This window comes from Ranitomeya imitator, chromosome 10 (genome assembly GCF_032444005.1).
Source record: "Ranitomeya imitator isolate aRanImi1 chromosome 10, aRanImi1.pri, whole genome shotgun sequence".
In the NCBI taxonomy this organism is placed as follows: domain Eukaryota; kingdom Metazoa; phylum Chordata; class Amphibia; order Anura; family Dendrobatidae; genus Ranitomeya; species Ranitomeya imitator.
This window is the reverse complement of record NC_091291.1, coordinates 35,423,342-35,448,723: the sequence shown is the minus strand read 5'-3', so window position 1 is coordinate 35,448,723 and position 25,382 is coordinate 35,423,342. Positions and strand designations below refer to the sequence as shown.

At 45.2% G+C, this 25,382-nt stretch overlaps 1 protein-coding gene across 1 annotated transcript in view; it reads right to left on the bottom strand.

Annotated features, from left to right (window-relative positions):
• POLD1 (DNA polymerase delta 1, catalytic subunit) overlaps window positions 1–25,382 on the bottom strand; it is a 121,566-nt gene that overhangs the window by 50,382 nt on the left and 45,802 nt on the right. Inside the window, exons 15-21 of the mRNA XM_069741876.1 lie at window positions 19,205–19,321; window positions 17,897–18,010; window positions 17,567–17,714; window positions 10,588–10,683; window positions 10,371–10,508; window positions 4,707–4,882; window positions 3,201–3,353 (exon numbers count right to left, since the gene is read on the bottom strand). Coding sequence (XP_069597977.1) covers window positions 3,201–3,353; window positions 4,707–4,882; window positions 10,371–10,508; window positions 10,588–10,683; window positions 17,567–17,714; window positions 17,897–18,010; window positions 19,205–19,321 — 942 coding nt within the window. The remainder of the gene's footprint in view (window positions 1–3,200; window positions 3,354–4,706; window positions 4,883–10,370; window positions 10,509–10,587; window positions 10,684–17,566; window positions 17,715–17,896; window positions 18,011–19,204; window positions 19,322–25,382) is intronic.

Below are 25,382 nucleotides of genomic sequence, written 5' to 3'. Positions count from 1 at the left end.
GTCATTTCTGTACTTTTATATAAGTACTGTACAAAATGATTAAGCAGCTGTGTGAAATAAATGCTGATAGTTTTAAAATTATTTCAAAAATAGAAGAATTAATAATTTATTTTTTATCAATTAACAAAATGTAAAGTGAATGGATAAAAAAAGAGAAGTCTAAATCAAACCCTTGCGTGACCGCCCTTTGCCTTCATCACTTCTTCTCGGCACTTGAACACAGGTTTTGAAGGAAGCTGTTCCAAACTTCTTGGAGAACTGACCGCAGATCTTCTATGGATGTCATATGTACTAATCCTTCATGGACAGACTTTTCTGAACTGTAGATGGGTGTAGCTGTATCCCACTGGTTGCTGCCAGTTCTGAGTTGATGGCACTGCTGGATATCTTCCATTTTCAAAGGGAAGTAATCATATACACTGTGTCTGTCATCTGCTGCACTAAGTTCCACTGAACGACCTCTACATGTTGGTGTCCACAATGCTGAGAAATCCAGGCTGATACATATCCATCATGTAATACCATCAGGGAGGCGTCTGATTGTCTCCAGATTTATTCTGCAGCAGGACAATGACCCCAAATATCCAGCCAATGTCATTAGGAACCATCACCAAAAGAGGACCGAGGAGTCCTGGAAGTGATAATACGGCCTCCACAGAGCCCTGACCTCACATTATCCAGTCTGTCTGGGATTACATGAAGAAACAGAAGGATCTGCACAAGTGACATCCACAGAAGATCTGCGGTTAGTTCTCCAAGATGTTAGGAACAACCTCCCTGCCGAGTATCTTCAAAAACGTAGTAATATAAAAAAAAAAGTAGAACAAAAAAAACTAGAACAAAAAAAAAATATTTAAATTATTTAGATACGTAAAACCTAAAAAAAAATGTAGTGGTAGAATGCCACATGTCGTGTCGGTTTCATTCTCTGCCACATTTGGTTGTGCTGCAGGTGAGATGATCTGGATAGAAAGTCTCCACCGCCTCTGGTTGACAATACCAACTTCACGCGGTCACCAGAGCACGCTAATTCTGAAATCAGCTTTTTACTCAAGGGGAATTATTGTAAAAAATACTACAAGAGGTGCACACATGGACCATAGACAGTGGTGGAGCAGAAAGAGCAGGTGTGACCACCGCTCTTGTAGAGAGTGATGGAACAGGATGAGCATGGGTGACCGCCGCTCTTGTAGAGAGTAATGGAACAGGATGAGCATGTGTGACCGCCGCTCTTGTAGACAGTGATGAGTAGAATTAACATGAGTGACCACCGCTCTTGTAGACAGTGATGGAGCAGAATGAACATGTGTGACCACCGCTCTCATAGACAGTGATGCAGCAGAATGAGCATGTGTGACCTCCGCTCTTGTAGACAGTGATGGAGCAGAATGAGCATGTGTGACCACCGCTCTTGTAGACAGTGATGGAGCAGAATGAGCATGTGTGACCACCGCTCTTGTAGACAGTGATGGAGCAGAATGAGCATGTGACCTCCGCTCTTGTAGACAGTGATAGAGCAGAATGAGCATGTGTGACCTCCGCTCTCATAGACCGTGATGGAGCAGAATGAGCATGTGTGACCTCCGCTCTCATAGACCGTGATGGAGCAGAATGAGCATGTGTGACCTCCGCTCTTGTAGACAGTGATAGAGCAGAATGAGCATGTGTGACCTCCGCTCTCATAGACCGTGATGGAGCAGAATGAGCATGTGTGACCTCCGCTCTCATAGACCGTGATGGAGCAGAATGAGCATGTGTGACCTCCGCTCTCATAGACCGTGATGGAGCAGAATGAGCATGTGTGACCTCCGCTCTTGTAGACAGTGATGGAGCAGAATGAGCATGTGTGACCGCCGCTCATGTAGACAGTGATAGAGCAGAATGAGCATATGTGACCACCACTCTCGTAGACAGCGATGGAGCAGAATGAGCATGTGTGACCACCGCTACTGCAGATAGTGATGGAGCAGAATGAGTATGTGTGACCACTAGTGATGAGCGAGAATACTCGTTACTCGGGTTTTCCCGAGCACGCTCGGGTGATCTCCGGGTATTTATGACTGCTCGGAGATTTAGTTTTCATCGTGGCAGCTGAATGATTTACAGCTACTAGCCAGGCTGAATACATGTGGAGGTTGCCTGGATGCTGGGGAATCCCCACATGTATTCAGCCTGGCTAGAAGCTGTAAATCATTCAGCTGAGGCGATGAAAACTAAATATCCGAGAACTTACAAATACTCGTGGATCACCCGAGCAAAGAGTATACTCGCTCATCACTAGTGACCACCGCTCTTGTAGACCGTGATGGAGTAGAATGAGCATGTGTGACCACCGCTCTTGTAGACAGTGATGGAGCAGAACAAGCATGTGTGACCACCGCTCTTGTAGACCGTGATGGAGCAGAACGAGCATGTGTGACCACCGCTGTAGACAGTGAATAGAACAGTGTCAGTGCATACTCATTAAGACCTACAAAAGGCAAAAAAGGAGGCAGTATTGCATCTTCCAGGTGCTCTCCATCCCCAGAAAATCATTTTGGATCCCAAACCCAAATGTAGACAGTAGCCTATTTGTGCTATAGATTATTTGGATTTGTGGATTATGCACTCACTGTGTTTACATGGGACGTCAGCAATAGCTACTGCCACCTACTTGTCAGTGTATCACGAATTTAAGGAAACAGTAATTGGATAACAATATGAATTAACGGTGAGTGAAGAAATGACAGCTCATTCTAAACAAGAAGACAGTTGGTTTTTTAATAACTTATCTAAAAAAAAAAAGTGTAAAAAAAACCCAAAACTGCTGAGTTCACAAGTAACTGAAGATCGGAATTGGGCAATGAGTGTCCGGCACCCAGTGGGGCCACAGGAAGTTAGTGTGATATTTTTTCACACCACTTCTCCCCACCTCCTCCTTCCACACCAGCTGCTCAGGGTGGGACAAGCTATTTCTGCGTTTCCCCTCGGTCACGGATCAGTGCCACAACCTGCCCTCTTATTATTTTTATTTAAAGGAGGTGGAAGAATACAGTTCTTTAGTGACGGTGGAAACTTCTGTATCAGTAAATAGGAAATTTACAATGTAAGATGTTTGGGTTCCGATGCTTCCGTAGTAAAAGCCTGCGCACCAGAAAGGGGTGGGATCCCCTTTTATAGCCGCTAGTAATGTTATAAGGCCCCCCAGTGTCATGTCTTACCTCTCCGCCAGCTCCACGTGAGCCTGTTTTCCAGCATACTCATCTGCGGTACGCGTCAGCTCCTTGGTGATAACCAGTTGCGAGATGTCTATACGATTGCAGAGAAGATCGGAGATCACGTCCTTGGCGTGTTCGACAGCTCCCATGGGATCTCTACAAGTTTAAGGGGAAAAAAATAAGATTAAAGAGAGTAAAAACAATAGGTAAAATGAGTGTACAGCCCCCTTTACACATTAGACTAAGGTGGGCTGCGACCGCCGATATTGTCGGGATCGGCCGAGACTCTAACGTGGACAAATGATTGTTGGGTGATATGTCGATCAGAAAATTCTCTTAAGGTATGTGCACGTGACGTCTTTTATTATGCCAGGAGACCCCCTGAGGTTTTCCTAGGCGAAACCACTTGCGACCTTTTTCCTGAGGAGTCTCTGGTGCCTTTTCTCTATTGTTTCAACTACAACTAGTGAGTTTCCGAAACTTAAAAGAAATTGCAAAAGAGAGTGAACATGCGTCGATTTGACATGTTTTTACATTGCTGTGCATTATGTTCACTTTTTGAAGTGCTTTTTCGGGCGGGTTACTAAAAAAGCGCTGTGTGCACTTTCCCTTAGGATATTTACGCACTGAGTTTTTTTGCAGAGTTTTTGGAGTGGAAGTAGGGCAGAAACTCCAAGTTTTTCAGGAGTTTTGTATTTTGGAGCGTTTCTGCTCATTTCTTGCTCTGTAAACTCAGCAAAAAAAAAACAACTTTGTACATACCCTTATTAAATGTACCCCTTTTGTGTGTGAATCGAAACAATGGAAACATGAGTACACGTCAGATGGCAAAATCTAAAATGAATGGCATGTGTGCATTAAAAAAAACAAAAATAAAAACATCCCTTTAATTGATCAAAACATATATTGAACCCTTTTTTTTTTTATCCGTGCAATAAACAGAACTTGCAATGGTCGGTGTGGTAATAAAACAGCAATGAAAAGGCCGAGCATGCAAGGCACAGTGCATTGCCAGTTTTTCTCTTTATTTAAAGGGGAAGTGTTTTTGTAACAGTTCTTAGAAACCACAAAACAGAAAGTATAGCCAAAGTCTATTAGCAAAGTGTCAAATTCCCCAAGTGACAAATGCTGCAAGTTTCACATGCCAGAAGTTGTCACAATTAGCCTTGACAGCCATTAGACAGCCTAATCCATGGGTAATTCTAGAGCAGGGGAAGAGCTACGATTTACTATGGGCCTGAAAAACACAGATAAGAGTTACAAGCGCCCATTCAGACTGTTAGAATGAGCTCACTGATGGAAACTCTGTTAACTCCTTCTTCAGCCAGCAAGACAGTGCAGGATACAAAAGGCAAACAGTGCTAAAAAATTTTTATAGAACCCAATAGCAAAAATTATTTTTAGCCTCAAATAAATGCATTGAAGATAAAAAATAATAATAAGTAAAAATTTGGCCCCCAAAGGTGATAACCCTCCACTATGTGTGTACGTAGACAGAAAGCTTGCTACCTGTCAATCAGGATCTTCTGCAGACACGTGTTGATCAGATTGGCCACTAGGGGGCAGTTGTCTCGCCTTACAGTCTCTATTCCCTTGCAGTCCATCTTATCGTGGGTGTCTGGGTTGGAAGAAAAGTACAGACCGGCGTATCTCTTCTTGTTGATCAGCAGATATGGAAAATACACCTAGAATATAAAATAGAAATATATTTAGAAAGATTTTCCCTGCAAAAACAAGAAATTTTAATTATTGGAAATAAAAACAATCAATGTATTGAGCTGTTGGCTCCAATGCATTTTATCCTCCAACTTATCTAAGATGAGGGAGACCCCAGGCTGAAGGCCACCAGAGTGGATCCCCCCCAGGAGGGTGCTGTTATCTCATTGGTCAACTATTCCCCACATTATCTAAGACCAGGGAGACCCCAGGCTGAAGGCCACCAGAGTGGATCCCCCCCAGGAGGGTGCTGTTATCTCACTGGTCAACTATTTCCCACATTATCTAAGACCAGGGAGACCCCAGGCTGAAGGCCACCAGAGTGGATCCCCCCAGGAGGGTGCCGTTATCTCACTGGTCAACTATTCCTCCACATTATCTAAAACAAGGGAGACCCCAGGCTGAAGGCCACCATAGTGGATCCCCCCCAGGAGGGTGCTGTTACCTCACTGGTCAACTATTCCCCACATTATCTAAGACCACGGAGACCCCAGGCTGAAGGCCACCAGAGTGGATCCCCCCCAGGAGGGTGCTGTTATCTCACTGGTCAACTATTCCCCACATTATCTAAGACCACGGAGACCCCAGGCTGAAGGCCACCAGAGTGGATCCCCCCCAGGAGGGTGCCGTTATCTCACTGGTCAACTATTCCCCACATTATCTAAGACCACGGAGACCCCAGGCTGAAGGCCACCAGAGTGGATCCCCCCAGGAGGGTGCTGTTATCTCACTGGTCAACTATTCCCCACATTATCTAAGACCACGGGGACCCCAGGCTGAAGGCCACCAGAGTGGATCCCCCCAGGAGGGTGCCGTTATCTCACTGGTCAACTATTCCCCACATTATCTAAGACCAGGGAGACCCCAGGCTGAAGGCCACCAGAGTGGATCCCCCCCAGGAGGGTGCTGTTACCTCACTGGTCAACTATTTCCCACATTATCTAAGACCAGGGAGACCCCAGGCTGAAGGCCACCAGAGTGGATCCCCCCAGGAGGGTGCCGTTATCTCACTGGTCAACTATTCCCCACATTATCTAAGACCAGGGAGACCCCAGGCTGAAGGCCACCATAGTGGATCCCCCCCAGGAGGGTGCTGTTACCTCACTGGTCAACTATTCCCCACATTATCTAAGACCACGGGGACCCCAGGCTGAAGGCCACCATAGTGGATCCCCCCCAGGAGGGTGCTGTTACCTCACTGGTCAACTATTCCCCACATTATCTAAGACAAGGGAGACCCCAGGCTGAAGGCCACCAGAGTGGATCCCCCCCCAGGAGGGTGCTGTTATCTCACTGGTCAACTATTCCCCACATTATCTAAGACCACGGAGACCCCAGGCTGAAGGCCACCATAGTGGATCCCTCCCAGGAGGGTGCTGTTATCTCACTGGTCAACTATTTCCCACATTATCTAAGACCACGGAGACCCCAGGCTGAAGGCCACCATAGTGGATCCCCCCGGAGGGTGCTGTTATCTCACTGGTCAACTATTCCCCACATTATCTAAGACCAGGGAGACCCCAGGCTGAAGGCCACCAGAGTGGATCCCCCCCAGGAGGGTGCCATTATCTCACTGGTCAACTATTCCCCACATTATCTAAGACCAGGGAGACCCCAGGCTGAAGGCCACCATAGTGGATCCCCCCCAGGAGGGTGCTGTTACCTCACTGGTCAACTATTCCCCACATTATCTAAGACCACGGGGACCCCAGGCTGAAGGCCACCATAGTGGATCCCCCCCAGGAGGGTGCTGTTACCTCACTGGTCAACTATTCCCCACATTATCTAAGACCACAGAGACCCCAGGCTGAAGGCCACCAGAGTGGATCCCCCCCCAGGAGGGTGCTGTTATCTCACTGGTCAACTATTCCTCCACATTATCTAAGACAAGGGAGACCCCAGGCTGAAGGCCACCATAGTGGATCCCCCCCAGGAGGGTGCTGTTATCTCACTGGTCAACTATTCCCCACATTATCTAAGACCACGGAGACCCCAGGCTGAAGGCCACCATAGTGGATCCCTCCCAGGAGGGTGCTGTTATCTCACTGGTCAACTATTTCCCACATTATCTAAGACCACGGAGACCCCAGGCTGAAGGCCACCATAGTGGATCCCCCCGGAGGGTGCTGTTATCTCACTGGTCAACTATTCCCCACATTATCTAAGACCAGGGAGACCCCAGGCTGAAGGCCACCAGAGTGGATCCCCCCCAGGAGGGTGCCATTATCTCACTGGTCAACTATTCCCCACATTATCTAAGACCAGGGAGACCCCAGGCTGAAGGCCACCATAGTGGATCCCCCCCAGGAGGGTGCTGTTACCTCACTGGTCAACTATTCCCCACATTATCTAAGACCACGGGGACCCCAGGCTGAAGGCCACCATAGTGGATCCCCCCCAGGAGGGTGCTGTTACCTCACTGGTCAACTATTCCCCACATTATCTAAGACCACGGAGACCCCAGGCTGAAGGCCACCAGAGTGGATCCCCCCCAGGAGGGTGCTGTTATCTCACTGGTCAACTATTCCCCACATTATCTAAGACCACGGAGACCCCAGGCTGAAGGCCACCAGAGTGGATCCCCCCCAGGAGGGTGCTGTTATCTCACTGGTCAACTATTCCCCACATTATCTAAGACCAGGGAGACCCCAGGCTGAAGGCCACCAGAGTGGATCCCCCCCAGGAGGGTGCTGTTACCTCACTGGTCAACTATTTCCCACATTATCTAAGACAAGGGAGACCCCAGGCTGAAGGCCACCAGAGTGGATCCCCCCTAGGAGGGTGCCGTTATCTCACTGGTCAACTATTCCCCACATTATCTAAGACCAGGGAGACCCCAGGCTGAAGGCCACCATAGTGGATCCCCCCCAGGAGGGTGCTGTTACCTCACTGGTCAACTATTCCCCACATTATCTAAGACCACGGGGACCCCAGGCTGAAGGCCACCATAGTGGATCCCCCCCAGGAGGGTGCTGTTACCTCACTGGTCAACTATTCCCCACATTATCTAAGACCACGGAGACCCCAGGCTGAAGGCCACCAGAGTGGATGCCCCCCAGGAGGGTGCTGTTATCTCACTGGTCAACTATTCCCCACATTACCTAAGACCACGGAGACCCCAGGCTGAAGGCCACCATAGTGGATCCCCCCCCCAGGAGGGTGCCGTTATTTCACTGGTCAACGATTCCCCACATTATCTAAGACCAGGGAGACCCAGGCTGAAGGCCACCATAGTGGATTCCCCCCAGGAGGGTGCTGTTATCTCACTGGTCAACTATTCCTCCACATTCTCTAAGACAAGGGATACCCCAGGCTGAAGGCCACCAGAGTGGATCCCCCCAGGAGGGTGCTGTTATCTCACTGGTCAACTATTCCCCACATTATCTAAGACCACGGAGACCCCAGGCTGAAGGCCACCAGAGTGGATCCCCCCCAGGAGGGTGCCGTTATCTCACTGGTCAACGATTCCCCACATTATCTAAGACCAGGGAGACCCAGGCTGAAGGCCACCATAGTGGATTCCCCCCAGGAGGGTGCCGTTATCTCACTGGTCAACTATTCCTCCACATTATCTAAGACAAGGGAGACCCCAGGCTGAAGGCCACCAGAGTGGATCCCCCCAGGAGGGTGCCGTTATCTCACTGGTCAACTATTCCTCCACATTATCTAAGACAAGGGAGAACCCAGGCTGAAGGCCACCAGAGTGGATCCCCCCCAGGAGGGTGCCGTTATCTCACTGGTCAACTATTCCCCACATTATCTAAGACCAAGAGACCCCAGGCTGAAGGACACCATAGTGGATCCCCCCCCAGGAGGGTGCTGTTATCTCACTGGTCAACTATTCCCCACATTATCTAAGACCACGGAGACCCCAGGCTGAAGGCCACCATAGTGGATCCCCCCCAGGAGGGTGCTGTTATCTCACTGGTCAACTATTTCCCACATTATCTAAGACCACGGAGACCCCAGGCTGAAGGCCACCATAGTGGATCCCCCCAGGAGGGTGCTGTTATCTCACTGGTCAACTATTCCCCACATTATCTAAGACCACGGAGACCCCAGGTTGAAGGCCACCATAGTGGATCCCTCCCAGGAGGGTGCCGTTATCTCACTGGTCAACTATTTCCCACATTATCTAAGACCAAGGAGACCCCAGGCTGAAGGCCACCATAGTGGATCCCCCCCAGGAGGGTGCTGTTATCTTACTGGTCAACTATTCCCCATATTATCTAAGACCAGGGAGACCATAGGCTGAAGGCCACAATAGTGGATCCCTCCCAGGAGGGTGCCGTTATCTCGCTGGTCACCTATCCCCACCTTATCGAAGACCATGGAGACCCCAGGCTGAACACCACCATAGTGGATCCCTCCCAGGAGGGTGCCGTTATCTCGCAGATCACCTATTCCTCACCTTATCGAAGACCTGGGAGACCCCAGGCTGAAGGCCACCATAGTGGATCCCTCCCATGAGGGTGCCGTTATCTCGCTGGTCACCTATTGCCCTACTGCCACTTCCGTGCCAAGTTCTGCACTATTGTGCAAGGTCATCAAGAGGGTGAACAATACAGACAGCACATGGGCGAAAAACAGTGATATTAGAATAACATCTTAGAGAAAAATCAATGAGAGGAGAATAAACCTAAGCAGGCCACAAACACACAGCAGTGATCCAGCAGAACATGGCCGATCAGTCCTTAGTGAAATCAATCAGACCAACAACGTGCCGAATCAGACCAGCTCATCAAACAAATAGTTTACAAAAATATCTTGACCGTTCCTTGTCTTCTCGTGGATGGGCATCACTCCTTAGGACGGGTGTGATGTTCCCTTGTGAAGGCCTCTTGAATGACTTCACACCACTAATACGGTAATGGAGGTCTGTCCTCTTCAGCGAAAAGTCAGGCTTTTGTCCTGCCGAAGACTGATCTGGGCAAAGCCAAGAAATGGCCTTCACCATGGAAAGACATACTGGTCCTACTCCTGGGATTATGGTGTATGAGTGGCATAAGGTACAGTAGCCGGACCCCTCTAGTCTTCACCTCAGGGGCACTAACTGCTCGACATTAGATAGACTGGGTGGTGGAACCAATGGTGTGGCCATTTCTCCAAAGTGATCAGTTTTTCGACACAACTCTAGACCACATGTTGCGCATCCTACTGTGAGTATCCTGCGTGGCCTAAACCTGCTCCCATGGCTGCAGCGTCTCCAGACTTGTCTCCCATCGAGCACATCTGGGACATCATTGGTCGGTGACTACACAGGCACTGCCAGCAGCAGATCTTGATGATTTGGCCAAGTGCATTCAGTGCGTCAGACCCTTCCTGAGACAACCATTAATAATCCCAAAGCTGTAAGTGCGGGTATTTCTGCCCGTGGTACCCGTACTCCGGAATGAATACATCGATAGGGATGATTGACAATGACGGAGCTCATCAGCAATTGTAACGGGTACAAACCTTTTCAAACTCCAACTTTATGGGAGGCGTGAAATGACTGGAGACCCACGCTGCGGCTTCTCGTCCGATCTCCATGGCTTCAGAAACTGTCTGAACTCCGAGTTTGCACATCACAGAGTCAGTGTCACCATAAATAACCTGCAGACAGAACACGTATCGGTTATAATGGCGTCACACAGCGACACCGGAGACTCGATGTCACATAAATGATGCCTACCTTGGCGTCTGCTTTGTAACCATTGGCAAGAGTGTACTGCGACTCCACCAGTTGTTTGGTCTGCTCGATCATCTGTCTGCCAAAGCCGGTGACACTCTACAAGAAGAAGGAGAATTCACATTATTCTAAGTCTAGAAAACTCCTAATGAACCCACTCATGGCTGCCAAGGAAAAGTCTCCATATATGCATAGAAATATTATTACTATTATTAACATTTATAATAATATATGGACTTGAATAAAATAATAATGTGTATATATATATATATATATATATATATATATATATATATATATATATATATATATATATATATATATATATATATTTATACATATACACTGCTCAAAAAAATAAAGGGAACACTTAAGCAACAGAATATAACTCCAAGTAAATGAAACTTCTGTGAAATCAAACTGTCCACTTAGGAAGCAACACTGTTTGACAATCAATTTCACATGCTGTTGTGCAAATGGAATAGACAACAGATGGAAATTATTGGCAATTATCAAGACACCCTCAATAAAGGAGTGGTTCTGCAGGTGGGGACCACATCTCAGTACCAATGCTTTCTGGATGATGTTTTGGTCACTTTTGAATGTTGGTTGTGCTTTCACACTCGTGGTAGCATGAGAGGGACTCTACAACCCACACAAGTGGCTCAGGTAGTGCAGCTCATCCAGGATGGCACATCAATGCGAGCTGTGGCAAGAAGGTATGCTGTGTCTGTCAGCGTAGTGTCCAGAGGATGGAGGTGCTATCAGGAGACAGACCAGTACACCAGGAGATGTGTAGGGGGCCATAGTAGGGCAACAACCCTGTAGCAGGACCGCTACCTCAGCCTTTGTGCAAGGAGGAACAGGAGGAGCACTGCCAGAGTCCTGCAAAATGACCTCCACAAATGTGCATGCGTCTGCACAAACGGTTAGAAACCAACTCCATGAGGATGGTCTGAGTGCCCGATGTCCACAGATAGGGGTTGTGCTCACAGCCCAACACCGTGCAGGATGCTTGGCATTTGCCACAGAACACCAGGATTGGCAAATTCGCCACTGGCGCCCTGTGCTTTTCACAGATGAAAGTAGGTTCACACTGAGCACATGTGACAGACGTGACAGAGTCTGGAGACGCCGTGGAGAGCGATCTGCTGCCTGCAACATCCTTCAGCATGACCGGTTTGGCAGTGGGTCAGTAATGGTGTGGGGTGGAATTTCTTTGGAGGGCCTCACAGCCCTCCATGTGCTCGCCAGAGATAGCCTGACTGCCATTAGGTACCGAGATGAGATCCTCAGACCCCTTGTGAGACCATATGCTGGTGCGGTTGGCCCTGGGTTCCTCCTAATGCAGGACAATGCCAGACCTCATGAGGCTGGAGTGTTTTAGCAGTTCCTGCAAGATGAGGCATTGAAGCTATGGACTGGCCCGCCCGTTCCCCAGACCTGAATCTGATTGAACACATCTGGGACATCATGTCTCGCTCCATCCACCAACGTCACGTTGCAGTACAGACTGTCCAGGAGTTGGCGGATGCTTTAGTCCAGGTCTGGGAGGAGATCCCTCAGGAGACCATCCGCCACCTCATCAAGAGCATGCCCAGGCATTGTACAGTAGGGATGTCATACAGGCACATGGAGGCCACACACAATACTGAGAATCTGCAATTTGATTTTCCACTTTGATTTTGAGTATCGTTCCAAATCCAGACCTCCATGGGATATTAGTTGTGATTTACATTGATGATTTTTATGTTTTATTGTTCTCAACGCATTCCACTATGCAATTAATAAAGATTTACAAGTGGATTATTTTATTCTGTGATATCCAGGATGTGGGATTTTAGTATTTTAGTGTTCCCTTTACTTTTTTGAGCAATATATATATAGCAGCCACATAGTATATAGCAGCCACATAGTGTATAGCACAGGCCACAACATATTGTAGAATACCCGATGCGTTAATACAGGCCATGCAGTATATGACAGTGGCCACGCACTATATAACAGCCCAAATAGTATATAACATTTCCCACATAGTATATAACATTGCCCACGAAGTATATAGCAGCCACGCAATATATAACACGGCCCAAACAGTATATAACACTGGCCACGTAGTATATAGCAGCCATGTAGTATATAACGCAGCCCCCATAGTATATAACACAGGCCACATAGTATATAACACAGCCCACGCAGTATAACACATTGCACATGTAGTATATAACACTGGTCACGTAGTATATAGCAGCCATGTAGTATATAACGCAGCCCACGCAGTATATAACACAGCCCCCATAGTATATAACACTGCCCATGTAGTATATAGCACAGCCATGTAGTATATAACACTGCCCATGTAGTATATAGCAGCCATGTAGTATATAACACTGCCCATGTAGTATATAGCAGCCATGTAGTATATAACGCAGCCCACGCGGTATATAACACAGCCCACGTAGTATACAGCTGTGTAGGCACCATATCCCTGTTTAAAAAAAAATAATTAAAATAAAAAATACTTATATACTCACCCTCCCCCATCCAGCGAAGCTCTGTCGATGCGCGCGCGGCTGCCGCCAGCTTCCGTTCCCAGGATGCATTGCTAAATTACCCAGATGACGTAGCGATCTCGCGAGACCGCTAAGTCTTCTGAGTAATTTTGCAATGCATCTCTGGAAACGGAAGCTGGCGGCAGCCGCGCGCGCCTCGGCGGACGACGGAAGGTGAGAATAGCAGGTTTTTTGTTTTTTTATTATTTTTAACATTAGATCTTTTTACTCTTGATGCCGCATAGGCAGCATCAATAGTAAAAAGTTGGTCACACAGGGTTAATAGCGGCGTTAACGGAGTGCGTTACACCGCGGCATAACGCGGTCCGTTACTGCTGGCATTAACCCTGTGTGAGCGCTGACTGGAGGGGAGTATGCGGGCGCCGGGACCTGACTGGACAGAAGTAGGGAGGGACTAATTCTCGGCCGGACTGTGCCCGTCGCTGATTGGTCGCGGCAGTCAGGACAGGCAGCTGGCGAGACCAATCAGAGACGCGGGATTTCTGTGACGGAAGCTGCAGACAGATAGACTGACTGTATATATATATATATATATATATATATATATATATATATATATATACAGTATATATATACACATTATACATATGTATATATTGGTTTGTGTCATCATTTTCGGAGATTCGTAATTTTTTTTTATTTTTCAGTTGGTGGAACTATGGAAGTTTCCTTTCTTTTGCGTGCCGAGGTGATGGTTTTATTTCTACCATTTTCGGTTACCTGTAACATTTTGATCTCTTTTTATTGTCATTTTTTTGGGGGGGTTACCGTAATTATGGCGACATAAAACAAAAAATAAATGAATACATTTTTGCATTTACAATTTTTTTTCTTGTTCAAATATATTTATAGTTTAGGAGTTTGGGCAATCTGGCAAACAGTGATACCATAAATGCATTATTTTTTAATTTACATTTTGGGATTTAAGTTAGATAGATAGATATGTAATAGGACAAGATGACACCCACTGAAGGACACCCTCTAGACGTCTCTACTGAGTAACGACTTTCCTTTGGTGTTTCCTACTAGACAGCACTGGATGAAGCCTTGAGACGGCAGGAAACCACCAGCTCAAGATGAAAATGTCACTATAATCCCAGACTGATGATTTTTTGGACTGTGGGCCGTAATCGTAACACAACTCAGAGAAAATAAAAGGTGAGGGGGATATAACATTGAAAAAAATAAAAAATAAAATGTTGTCCGTGGTCAGGGTGACTTTTAATACATCTTTAAGGCTGGATGGCTCCTTATCTATAAACTGGGAAGTTTACAATTTGGCAAGATTGGGTGAGTTCCTGCTGTCATGTCAATGCACAGGACAGATAAGCCCCGACCTCGGCACAACCCCCTCAAAGGCTCAAAATGTGGAAAGACCTCTGCTGCAACCTCTCCCTCCCTTCCACCCCCCGGAAGGATATTTGTTCAATGTCTGGTTTTGCCTTCCATGTTTTGTAACGCTGGACGCCTTCCCTCCACACACGCAACGGGTGCTAGCGGACGACCCGCGCACAGCAATATGGTAGCAGTGCCGCTCAAAGGATTCTTGTGACCATAACGCTCACCCAAAAGTGCCCATCTCCTAACCACAGCGATTATATTACAACACTGTGCAATACGATGACACCAGAGAGAGGGTAAAAGAAGCCAATAAAGTAGAGAGAAGCATCAGAAAACCTCTGTCAGCAGGATTCTGCTATTTAATCTGATGTAGGTGCAGAGAGCCTGATTCCAGGGACATACGGTTGTGCTCAAAAGTTTACATACCATGGCAGAATTTTTGCTTTCTTGGCCTTTTTTCAGACAATGTGAATGATAACACCAAAACTTTTTCTCCACTCATGGTTAGTGGTTGGGTGAAGCCATTTATTTGTCAAACTACTGTGTTTTCTCTATTTAAATTATAATGGCAACCCAAAACATCCAAATGACCCTGATCAAAAGTTCACATACCCTGGTGATTTTGGCCTGATAACATGCACAGAAGTTGACACAAATAGGTTTGAATGGCTACTAAAGGTAACATCCTCACCTGTGACCTCTTTGCTTGTAATCAGTGTTTGTGCATAAAAGCTAAATGAGTTTCTGGGATCCAGACAGACTCTTGCATCTTTCATCCAGCCACTGACGTTTCTGGATTGTGAGTCATGGGGAAAGCAAAAGAATTGTCGATGGATCTACGGGAAAAGGTAGTTGAACTGTTTAAAACAGGAAAGGGATACAAAAAGATATCTAAGGAATTGCTAATGCCAGTCAGCAGTGTTGACACTGTGATTAACAAATGGAAAATCAGGGGCTCTGTAAAAACAAATCCACGGGCAGGTTGACCAACAAAAATGGTGTCCACAACTGCCAGGAAAATTGTTTGGGATGCAAAGAAAAACCCACAAATAACAACAGCTGAAATACAGGACTCTCTGAAAACTAGCAGTCTGGCTATTTCAAGATGCACAATAAGGAGGCACTTGAAGAAAAATGGGCTGCATAGTCGAGTCGCCAGAAGAAAGCCATTACTGCGCAAATGCCACAAAGTATCTTGCCTACAATACACAAAACAGCACAGGGACAAGTCTCAAAACTTCTGGAACAAGGTAATTTGGAGTGACGAGACCAAAATTGAACTGTTTGGCCACAACCATAAACGTTACTTTTGTAGAGAAGTCAACAAGGCCTATGATGAAAGGAACACCATTCCTACTGTAAAGCACGGAGGTGGATCGCTGATGATTTGGGGATGTGTGAGCTATAAAGGCACAGGAAACTTGGTCAACGTTGAAGGAAAGATGAATGCAGCACGTTATCAGCAAATACTGGAGGCACCCATCAGCCCGGAAGCTGCGCAAGGAACATACTTGGACCTTCCAACATGACAACGATCAAAAACACAAGGCCAAGTCGACCTGCCATTGGCTACAGCAGAACAAAGTGAAGGTTCTCGAGCCGCCATCTCAGTCTCCTGACCTCAATATCATTGAGCCACTCTGGGGAGATCTCAAGCGCGCAGTTCATGCTAGACAGCCCAGGAATATACAGGAACTGGAGGCTTTTTGTCAAGAAGAGTGGGCAGCTTTACCATCTGAGAAAATAAAGAACCTCATCCACAACTACCACAAAAGACTTCAAGCTGTCATTGATGTTAAAGGGGGCAATACATGGTATTAAGAAATGGGGCATGTGAACGTTTGATCAGGGTCATTTGGATGTTTTGGGTTGTCATTATGATTTATAAAGAGAAAACACAGTAGCTTGACAATAAATGGCTTCACCCAACCACTAACCATGAGTGGAGAAAAAGTGTTTGTGTTATCATTCATATTCTCTGAAAAAAAGACAAAGAAAGCAAAAATTGAACAAACCTCACCCTTCTCTCCTCCCAAAATCATCCATACACATTAGATGGTTGAATTTCATGTGGAGTGTGCACGCTTCCCTTAACCTCCGGGCTACTTTGCTGCCCCTATACTTTATGGCTTGCTTCCCTATGATTACCACCTGCCACCTATACGTCACCAATTTTTTTTTACTTATACCTTTTTAACAGGTATAATTTGCATAATTGACATGGATTTGTAAATTTACAGGAATGAATAAAACTGAATATTCAGAGAGACAAAAAAAAAAAGGACAAAGCTGGTGAACTGGGGAACGGAGGGAATTCCCAGAAGAGTGGAGACCCGGTCACTGCCTGTTACACTGTAGACAAGGAACAGATGGAAGGCGAGCACGGCCAGAAGGACGTTAAAGGGGTTCTACAGGGTCGGCTTAAAAAAAAACAAACATTCATTCACTTTGTTGAGCATAATATTTCTTCAAATATTTACTTTGATGCAAATTTTTAACTCTCTGTGTGGATGCCTAATATTTATAGTTTTTCTTTGCAATATGTATGTAATAAACAGTATTTTGTATGAACAACACGTTGTGGTCTTTTGTTACCTTTTTTTTGCAGAAATTTTATACTTTTTTTTATTTTTAATTTAAGTTGTCCTGCAAAGATCATAAAAGACCTCTAGCGAAAAAATAAATAAGTAAATAATAATATAAAATAAATAATAATAATAATATTAAATAATAAAAATAATATATATATTTTTTTTTTGCTAATTTTTCCATTATAACTGGGCAGACAGCTCTGTCCCAGTGATCTAGGTTACTAGGAATCAGCAGCTCGGCTATGCCGGCAGAGACTGGCAATCAGGTCCTACAGAAAGATCAGCCATGCTGATGCTTCTCGACACTACATAGAGCTCACTGATTGCTGTGTAGCTAACAAAAGAAGACAGAGGCGGTGATAAACCGCTTCTGTCTTCCAGCCAGAGTCCTGGCTGTGTCTGACTGTCGGGAACCGGACCTGTTCCTGCATAATCTCCTTCTTTCCTGCTCTGTATAGGTTTTAGCCCCCGATGTACCTGTGAAATCTCGAGACAGGGTAGTTTTCCAACTTGCGCTCCAGTGAACCCATAGACGGAGTTCGCGCTTACTTTCAGCGCCAGCTGACGACCATCCAGAACCTTTTGTTTAAAGGGATCGGTCTCGTTCTTAAGTTCTGTTTTTGCCCTGCAATAAAAAATAAAAAGGAGAAATTGATTAAAATAATGAATAAAACATTCACACATATATATATATATATATATATATATATATATATATATATATATATATATATATATATATATATATATATATATATATATATATATATATATTTATGTCACTAATGAGACAGATCTAAGACTCACCGCTTCCGGGCAGATAGGAGGTTTTCCAAAATCTCAGGCAGCAATCCTTTCCTTATACTGGTCTTGACAAAGCAATCTCCTGTCGGCGTCTTTATAAAATCTTCAGGATTAAGTCTAAAGAAAAGAATAAATAAGCCACAAAGTGTAATAATAAAACAGTGCGCTCCGTCATATTCCCACTATCAATGAGATGACGACTGAAAACAGCTGCACAGGATGAGCGTGCAGATCTTGCGGGGGGGCAGTGACCAGGCTAACGACTATGTATTTTTTTGTGGCTATGACGCTCGCAGCGGAGGATGAGCGTACAGATCTTGCAGGGGGCAGTGACCAGGCTTATGACTATGCATTTTAATAATAATAATCTTTATTTTTAGCGCTAACATATTACGCAGCGCTTTACAGTTTGCACACATTATTTTGGTGGCTATGACGCTCGCAGCAGAGGAGGAGCGTACAGATCTTGCAGGGGGCAATGACCAGGCTTACGACTATGCATTTTGGTGGCTATGACTCTCGCAGCAGAGGATGAGCGTACAGATCTTGCAGGGGGCAGTGACCAGGCTTATGGATATGCATTTTGGTGGCTATGACGCTAGCAGCAGAGGACGAGCATGCAGATCTTGCAGGGGGCAGTCAGGTTTACAACTATGCATTTTGGTGACTATGACACCCCAGCAGAGGATCAGCGTGCATATCTTGGGAGGGGGCAGTCACCAGGCTTACGACTATGCATATTGGTGGCTATGAAGCTCGCAGCAGAGGATGAGCATGCAGTTCTTGCAGGGGGGCAATGACCAGGCTTATGGATATTCATTTTGGTGGTTATGATGCTCACAGAAGAGGAAGAGCGTGCATATCTTGCAAGGGGGGAGTGACCAGGCTTACGACTGCATTTTGGTGGCTATGACACATGCAGCAGAGGATGAGCGTACAGTTCTTACAGGGGGCAGTGACCAGGCTCACAACTACGTATTTTGGTGGCTATGACACCTGCAGCAGAGGATGAGCATGCAGTTCTTCCAGGGGGCAATGACCAGACTTACAACTATGTATTTTGGTGGCTATGACGCCTGCAGCAGAGGATGAGCTTGCAGTTCTTGCAGGGGGCAGTGACCAGGCTTACAACTATGTATTTTGGTGGCTATGATGCCCGCAGAAGAGGATGAGCATGCAGATCTTGTAGGGTAAGCTCCCACAGATCCATCAGAAATTGTGGTTTTATTAAAATTGCGTGCACTTTTTTAGTAATGGTCTTTTAAAGCAAAATGATCATAAAAAAATAAAACAAAGAAATTAAAAGCTCACCCGCATTTATCGACTGATCCGTGCTGCAGCAGGGTGGTATAGCAGAGATTGTGAGCCATCATGATAGATGGATACAGCGATGAAAAATCTAAAGTGGCAATAGGCACGTCATAATACCTGGGGAAAAAAAATGACAAATCAATGCAAGACACAGGAGAAACAAACAAAAAAACAACAACAGATTTAAATGGTAAATCCAACAGAAAATAGATACTCCAGCTCCGATAAAAACTTGAAATCTTTAATAATCCGAATGGTTAAAATAGACAATCCTTACATGTGGTGGACCAGACAGGTGTTTGTAATAGATAAGGCTACGCGTTTCGACCTGAATCGGTCTTACTCAGGCATGAGTAAGACCGATTCAGGTCGAAACGCGTAGCCTTATCTATTACAAACACCTGTCTGGTCCACCACATGTAAGGATTGTCTATTTTAACCATTCGGATTATTAAAGATTTCAAGTTTTTATCGGAGCTGGAGTATCTATTTTCTGTTGGATTTGCTGTTGCTGGACGTTTGGATCAAGACGGACTCTCGTGCTCCATTACTGCTGGTCTGGTTGGTGAGCTGGCTTAGGCTTTTTAAGCCGCTTTTCGTATATATGTGCTATTACTATACAGATTTAAATGGTATCTGTTGTCTAAAAATATAAGGAATTAAATCCGATGTTCACTTTCAAAAACTCATATATAGATCTTATAAAATTATCACAGGATTTGAGAAAAGCCAGTTGTGTCCACAGGCATTACAGCTCAGCACCATTCCAGTAAATGGTAGAGAATAAATACCCGACAGCCCGTGGACAACAATAGTGCACAATCAGTTTGTCTTTCTAGTTGCTTTACCCAGTCATTAAAGAGTTAGTAAACTTTTAGGAGATTTTTTTTCTTAATTGCATGCAGTTTGAGGCTAAGTTTCCACAGTCAGTAATCGGCAGCACTTTGGACGAAGCACATGTCCGCTGTGTCAAAAGCGCTGCCGGCTACTGAATGCAGGTGAATCTGCATGTGTTCAGTGAACCGTGCAGAATCACAGCGTCCAATAGATTGTAAAGGTGATATTAAAAATATAGAAAGCATAGGATACAGCATAGAGCGGAGTACGGATTCTATAGAAAGCATAGGATACACAGCACAGAGCGGAGTACGGATTCTATAGAAAGCATAGGATACACAGCACAGAGCGGAGTACGGATTCTATAGAAAGCATAGGATACACAGAGCAGAGTACGGATTCTATAGAAAGCATAGGTTACACAGCACAGAGCAGAGTACGGATTCTATAGAAAGCATAGGATACACAGCACAGAGCAGAGTACGGATTCTATAGAAAGCATAGGATACACAGCACAGAGCGGAGTACGGATTCTATAGAAAGCATAGGATACACAGCACAGAGCGGAGTACGGATTCTATAGAAAGCATAGGATACACAGCACAGAGGGGAGTACGGATTCTATAGAAAGCATAGGATACACAGCACAGAGCGGAGTACGGATTCTATAGAAAGCATAGGATACACAGCACAGAGGGGAGTACGGATTCTATAGAAAGCATAGGATACACAGCACAGAGCAGAGTACGGATTCTATAGAAAGCATAGGATACACAGCACAGAGCAGAGTACAGATTGTATAGAAAGCATAGGACACACAGCACAGAACAGAGTACGGATTCTATAGAAAGCATAGGATACACAGCACAGAGCAGAGTACGGATTCTATAGAAAGCATAGGATACACAGCACAGAGCAGAGTACGGATTCTATAGAAAGCATAGGATACACAGCACAGAGCAGAGTACGGATTCTATAGAAAGCATAGGATACACAGCACAGAGCAGAGTACAGATTCTATAGAAAGCATAGGATACACAGCACAGAGGGGAGTACGGATTCTATAGAAAGCATAGGATACACAGCACAGAGCGGAGTACGGATTCTATAGAAAGCATAGGATACACAGCACAGAGGGGAGTACGGATTCTATAGAAAGCATAGGATACACAGCACAGAGCAGAGTACAGATTGTATAGAAAGCATAGGACACACAGCACAGAACAGAGTACGGATTCTATAGAAAGCATAGGATACACAGCACAGAGCAGAGTACGGATTCTATAGAAAGCATAGGATACACAGCACAGAGCAGAGTACGGATTCTATAGAAAGCATAGGATACACAGCACAGAGCAGAGTACGGATTCTATAGAAAGCATAGGATACACAGAGCAGAGTACGGATTCTATAGAAAGCATAGAATACACAGCACAGAGCGGAGTACGGATTCTATAGAAAGCATAGGATACACAGAGCAGAGTACGGATTCTATAGAAAGCATAGGATACACAGCACAGAGCAGAGTACGGATTCTATAGAAAGCATAGGATACACAGCACAGAGCGGAGTACGGATTCTATAGAAAGCATAGGATACACAGCACAGAGGGGAGTACGGATTCTATAGAAAGCATAGGATACACAGCACAGAGGGGAGTACGGATTCTATAGAAAGCATAGGATACACAGCACAGAGCGGAGTACGGATTCTATAGAAAGCATAGGATACACAGCACAGAGGGGAGTACGGATTCTATAGAAAGCATAGGATACACAGCACAGAGCAGAGTACGGATTCTATAGAAAGCATAGGATACACAGCACAGAGCAGAGTACAGATTGTATAGAAAGCATAAGATACACAGCACAGAGCAGAGTACAGATTATATAGAAAGCATAGGATACACAGCACAGAGCAGAGTACGGATTCTATAGAAAGCATAGGATACACAGCACAGAGCAGAGTACGGATTCTATAGAAAGCATAGGATACACAGCACAGAGCAGAGTACGGATTCTATAGAAAGCATAAGATACACAGCACAGAGCAGAGTACAGATTGTATAGAAAGCATAGGATACACAGCACAGAACAGAGTACAGATTATATAGAAAGCATAGGATACACAGCACAGAGCAGAGTACGGATTCTATAGAAAGCATAGGATACACAGCACAGAGCAGAGTACGGATTCTATAGAAAGCATAGGATACACAGCACAGAGCAGAGTACGGATTCTATAGAAAGCATAAGATACACAGCACAGAGCAGAGTACGGATTCTATAGAAAGCATAGGATACACAGAGCAGAGTACGGATTCTATAGAAAGCATAGGATACACAGCACAGAGCGGAGTACGGATTCTATAGAAAGCATAGGATACACAGCACAGAGCAGAGTACGGATTCTATAGAAAGCATAGGATAAACAGAGCGGAGTACGGATTCTATAGAAAGCATAGGATACACAGAGCGGAGTACGGATTCTATAGAAAGCATAGGATACACAGCACAGAGCGGAGTACGGATTCTATAGAAAGCATAGGATACACAGCACAGAGCAGAGTACGGATTCTATAGAAAGCATAGGACACACAGCACAGAACGGAGTACGGATTCTATAGAAAGCATAGGATACACAGAGCAGAGTACGGATTCTATAGAAAGCATAGGATACACAGAGCAGAGTACGGATTCTATAGAAAGCATAGGATACACAGAGCAGAGTACGGATTCTATAGAAAGCATAGGATAAACAGAGCGGAGTACGGATTCTATAGAAAGCATAGGATACACAGAGCAGAGTACGGATTCTATAGAAAGCATAGGATACACAGCACAGAGCGGAGTACGGATTCTATAGAAAGCATAGGATACACAGCACAGAGCAGAGTACGGATTCTATAGAAAGCATAGGATACACAGAGCAGAGTACGGATTCTATAGAAAGCATAGGATACACAGCACAGAGCAGAGTACGGATTCTATAGAAAGCATAGGATACACAGCACAGAGCAGAGTACGGATTCTATAGAAAGCATAGGATACACAGCACAGAGCAGAGTACGGATTCTATAGAAAGCATAGGATACACAGCACAGAGCAGAGTACGGATTCTATAGAAAGCATAGGACACACAGCACACAGCAGAGTACGGATTCTATAGAAAGCATAGGATACACAGAGCAGAGTACGGATTCTATAGAAAGCATAGGATAAACAGAGCGGAGTACGGATTCTATAGAAAGCATAGGATACACAGAGCAGAGTACGGATTCTATAGAAAGCATAGGATACACAGCACAGAGCGGAGTACGGATTCTATAGAAAGCATAGGATACACAGCACAGAGCAGAGTACGGATTCTATAGAAAGCATAGGATACACAGCACAGAGCGGAGTACGGATTCTATAGAAAGCATAGGATACACAGCACAGAGCAGAGTACGGATTCTATAGAAAGCATAGGATACACAGCACAGAGCAGAGTACGGATTCTATAGAAAGCATAGGATATACAGCACAGAGAGGAGTACGGATTCTATAGAAAGCATAGGATACACAGCACAGAGGGGAGTACGGATTCTATAGAAGGCATAGGACACACAGCACACAGCAGAGTACGGATTCTATAGAAAGCATAGGATACACAGCACAGAGCGGAGTACGGATTCTATAGAAAGCATAGGATACACAGCACAGAGCGGAGTACGGATTCTATAGAAAGCATAGGATACACAGCACAGAGCGGAGTACGGATTCTATAGAAAGCATAGGATACACAGCACAGAGCAGAGTACGGATTCTATAGAAAGCATAGGATACACAGCACAGAGCGGAGTACGGATTCTATAGAAAGCATAGGATACACAGCACAGAGCAGAGTACGGATTCTATAGAAAGCATAGGATACACAGCACAGAGCGGAGTACGGATTCTATAGAAAGCATAGGATACACAGCACAGAGCAGAGTACGGATTCTATAGAAAGCATAGGATACACAGCACAGAGCAGAGTACGGATTCTATAGAAAGCATAGGGTACACAGCACAGAGCGGAGTACGGATTCTATAGAAAGCATAGGATACACAGCACAGAGCGGAGTACGGATTCTATAGAAAGCATAGGACACACAGCACAGAACGGAGTACGGATTCTATAGAAAGCATAGGATACACAGCACAGAGCAGAGTACGGATTCTATAGAAAGCATAGCATACACAGCACAGAGCGGAGTACGGATTCTATAGAAAGCATAGGATACACAGCACAGAGCGGAGTACGGATTCTATAGAAAGCATAGGATACACAGCACAGAGCAGAGTACGGATTCTATAGAAAGCATAGGGTACACAGCACAGAGCGGAGTACGGATTCTATAGAAAGCATAGGATACACAGAGCAGAGTATGGATTCTATAGAAAGCATAGGATACACAGAGCGGAGTACGGATTCTATAGAAAGCATAGGATACACAGAGCAGAGTACGGATTCTATAGAAAGCATAGGATACACAGCACAGAGCGGAGTACGGATTCTATAGAAAGCATAGGATACACAGCACAGAGCAGAGTACGGATTCTATAGAAAGCACAGGATACACAGCACAGAGCAGAGTACGGATTCTATAGAAAGCATAGGATACACAGCACAGAGCGGAGTACGGATTCTATAGAAAGCACAGGATACACAGCACAGAGCAGAGTACGGATTCTATAGAAAGCATAGGATACACAGCACAGAGCAGAGTACGGATTCTATAGAAAGCATAGGATACACAGCACAGAGCAGAGTACGGATTCTATAGAAAGCATAGGATACACAGCACAGAGCAGAGTACGGATTCTATAGAAAGCATAGGATACACAGCACAGAGAGGAGTACGGATTCTATAGAAAGCATAGGACACACAGCACAGAACGGAGTACGGATTCTATAGAAAGCATAGGATACACAGCACAGAGCAGAGTACGGATTCTATAGAAAGCATAGGATACACAGCACAGAGCGGAGTACGGATTCTATAGAAAGCATAGGATAAACAGAGCAGAGTACGGATTCTATAGAAAGCATAGGACACACAGCACAGAACGGAGTACGGATTCTATAGAAAGCATAGGATACACAGCACAGAGCAGAGTACGGATTCTATAGAAAGCATAGGATACACAGCACAGAGCAGAGTACGGATTCTATAGAAAGCATAGGATACACAGCACAGAGCAGAGTACGGATTCTATAGAAAGCATAGGATAAACAGAGCAGAGTACGGATTCTATAGAAAGCATAGGACACACAGCACAGAACGGAGTACGGATTCTATAGAAAGCATAGGATA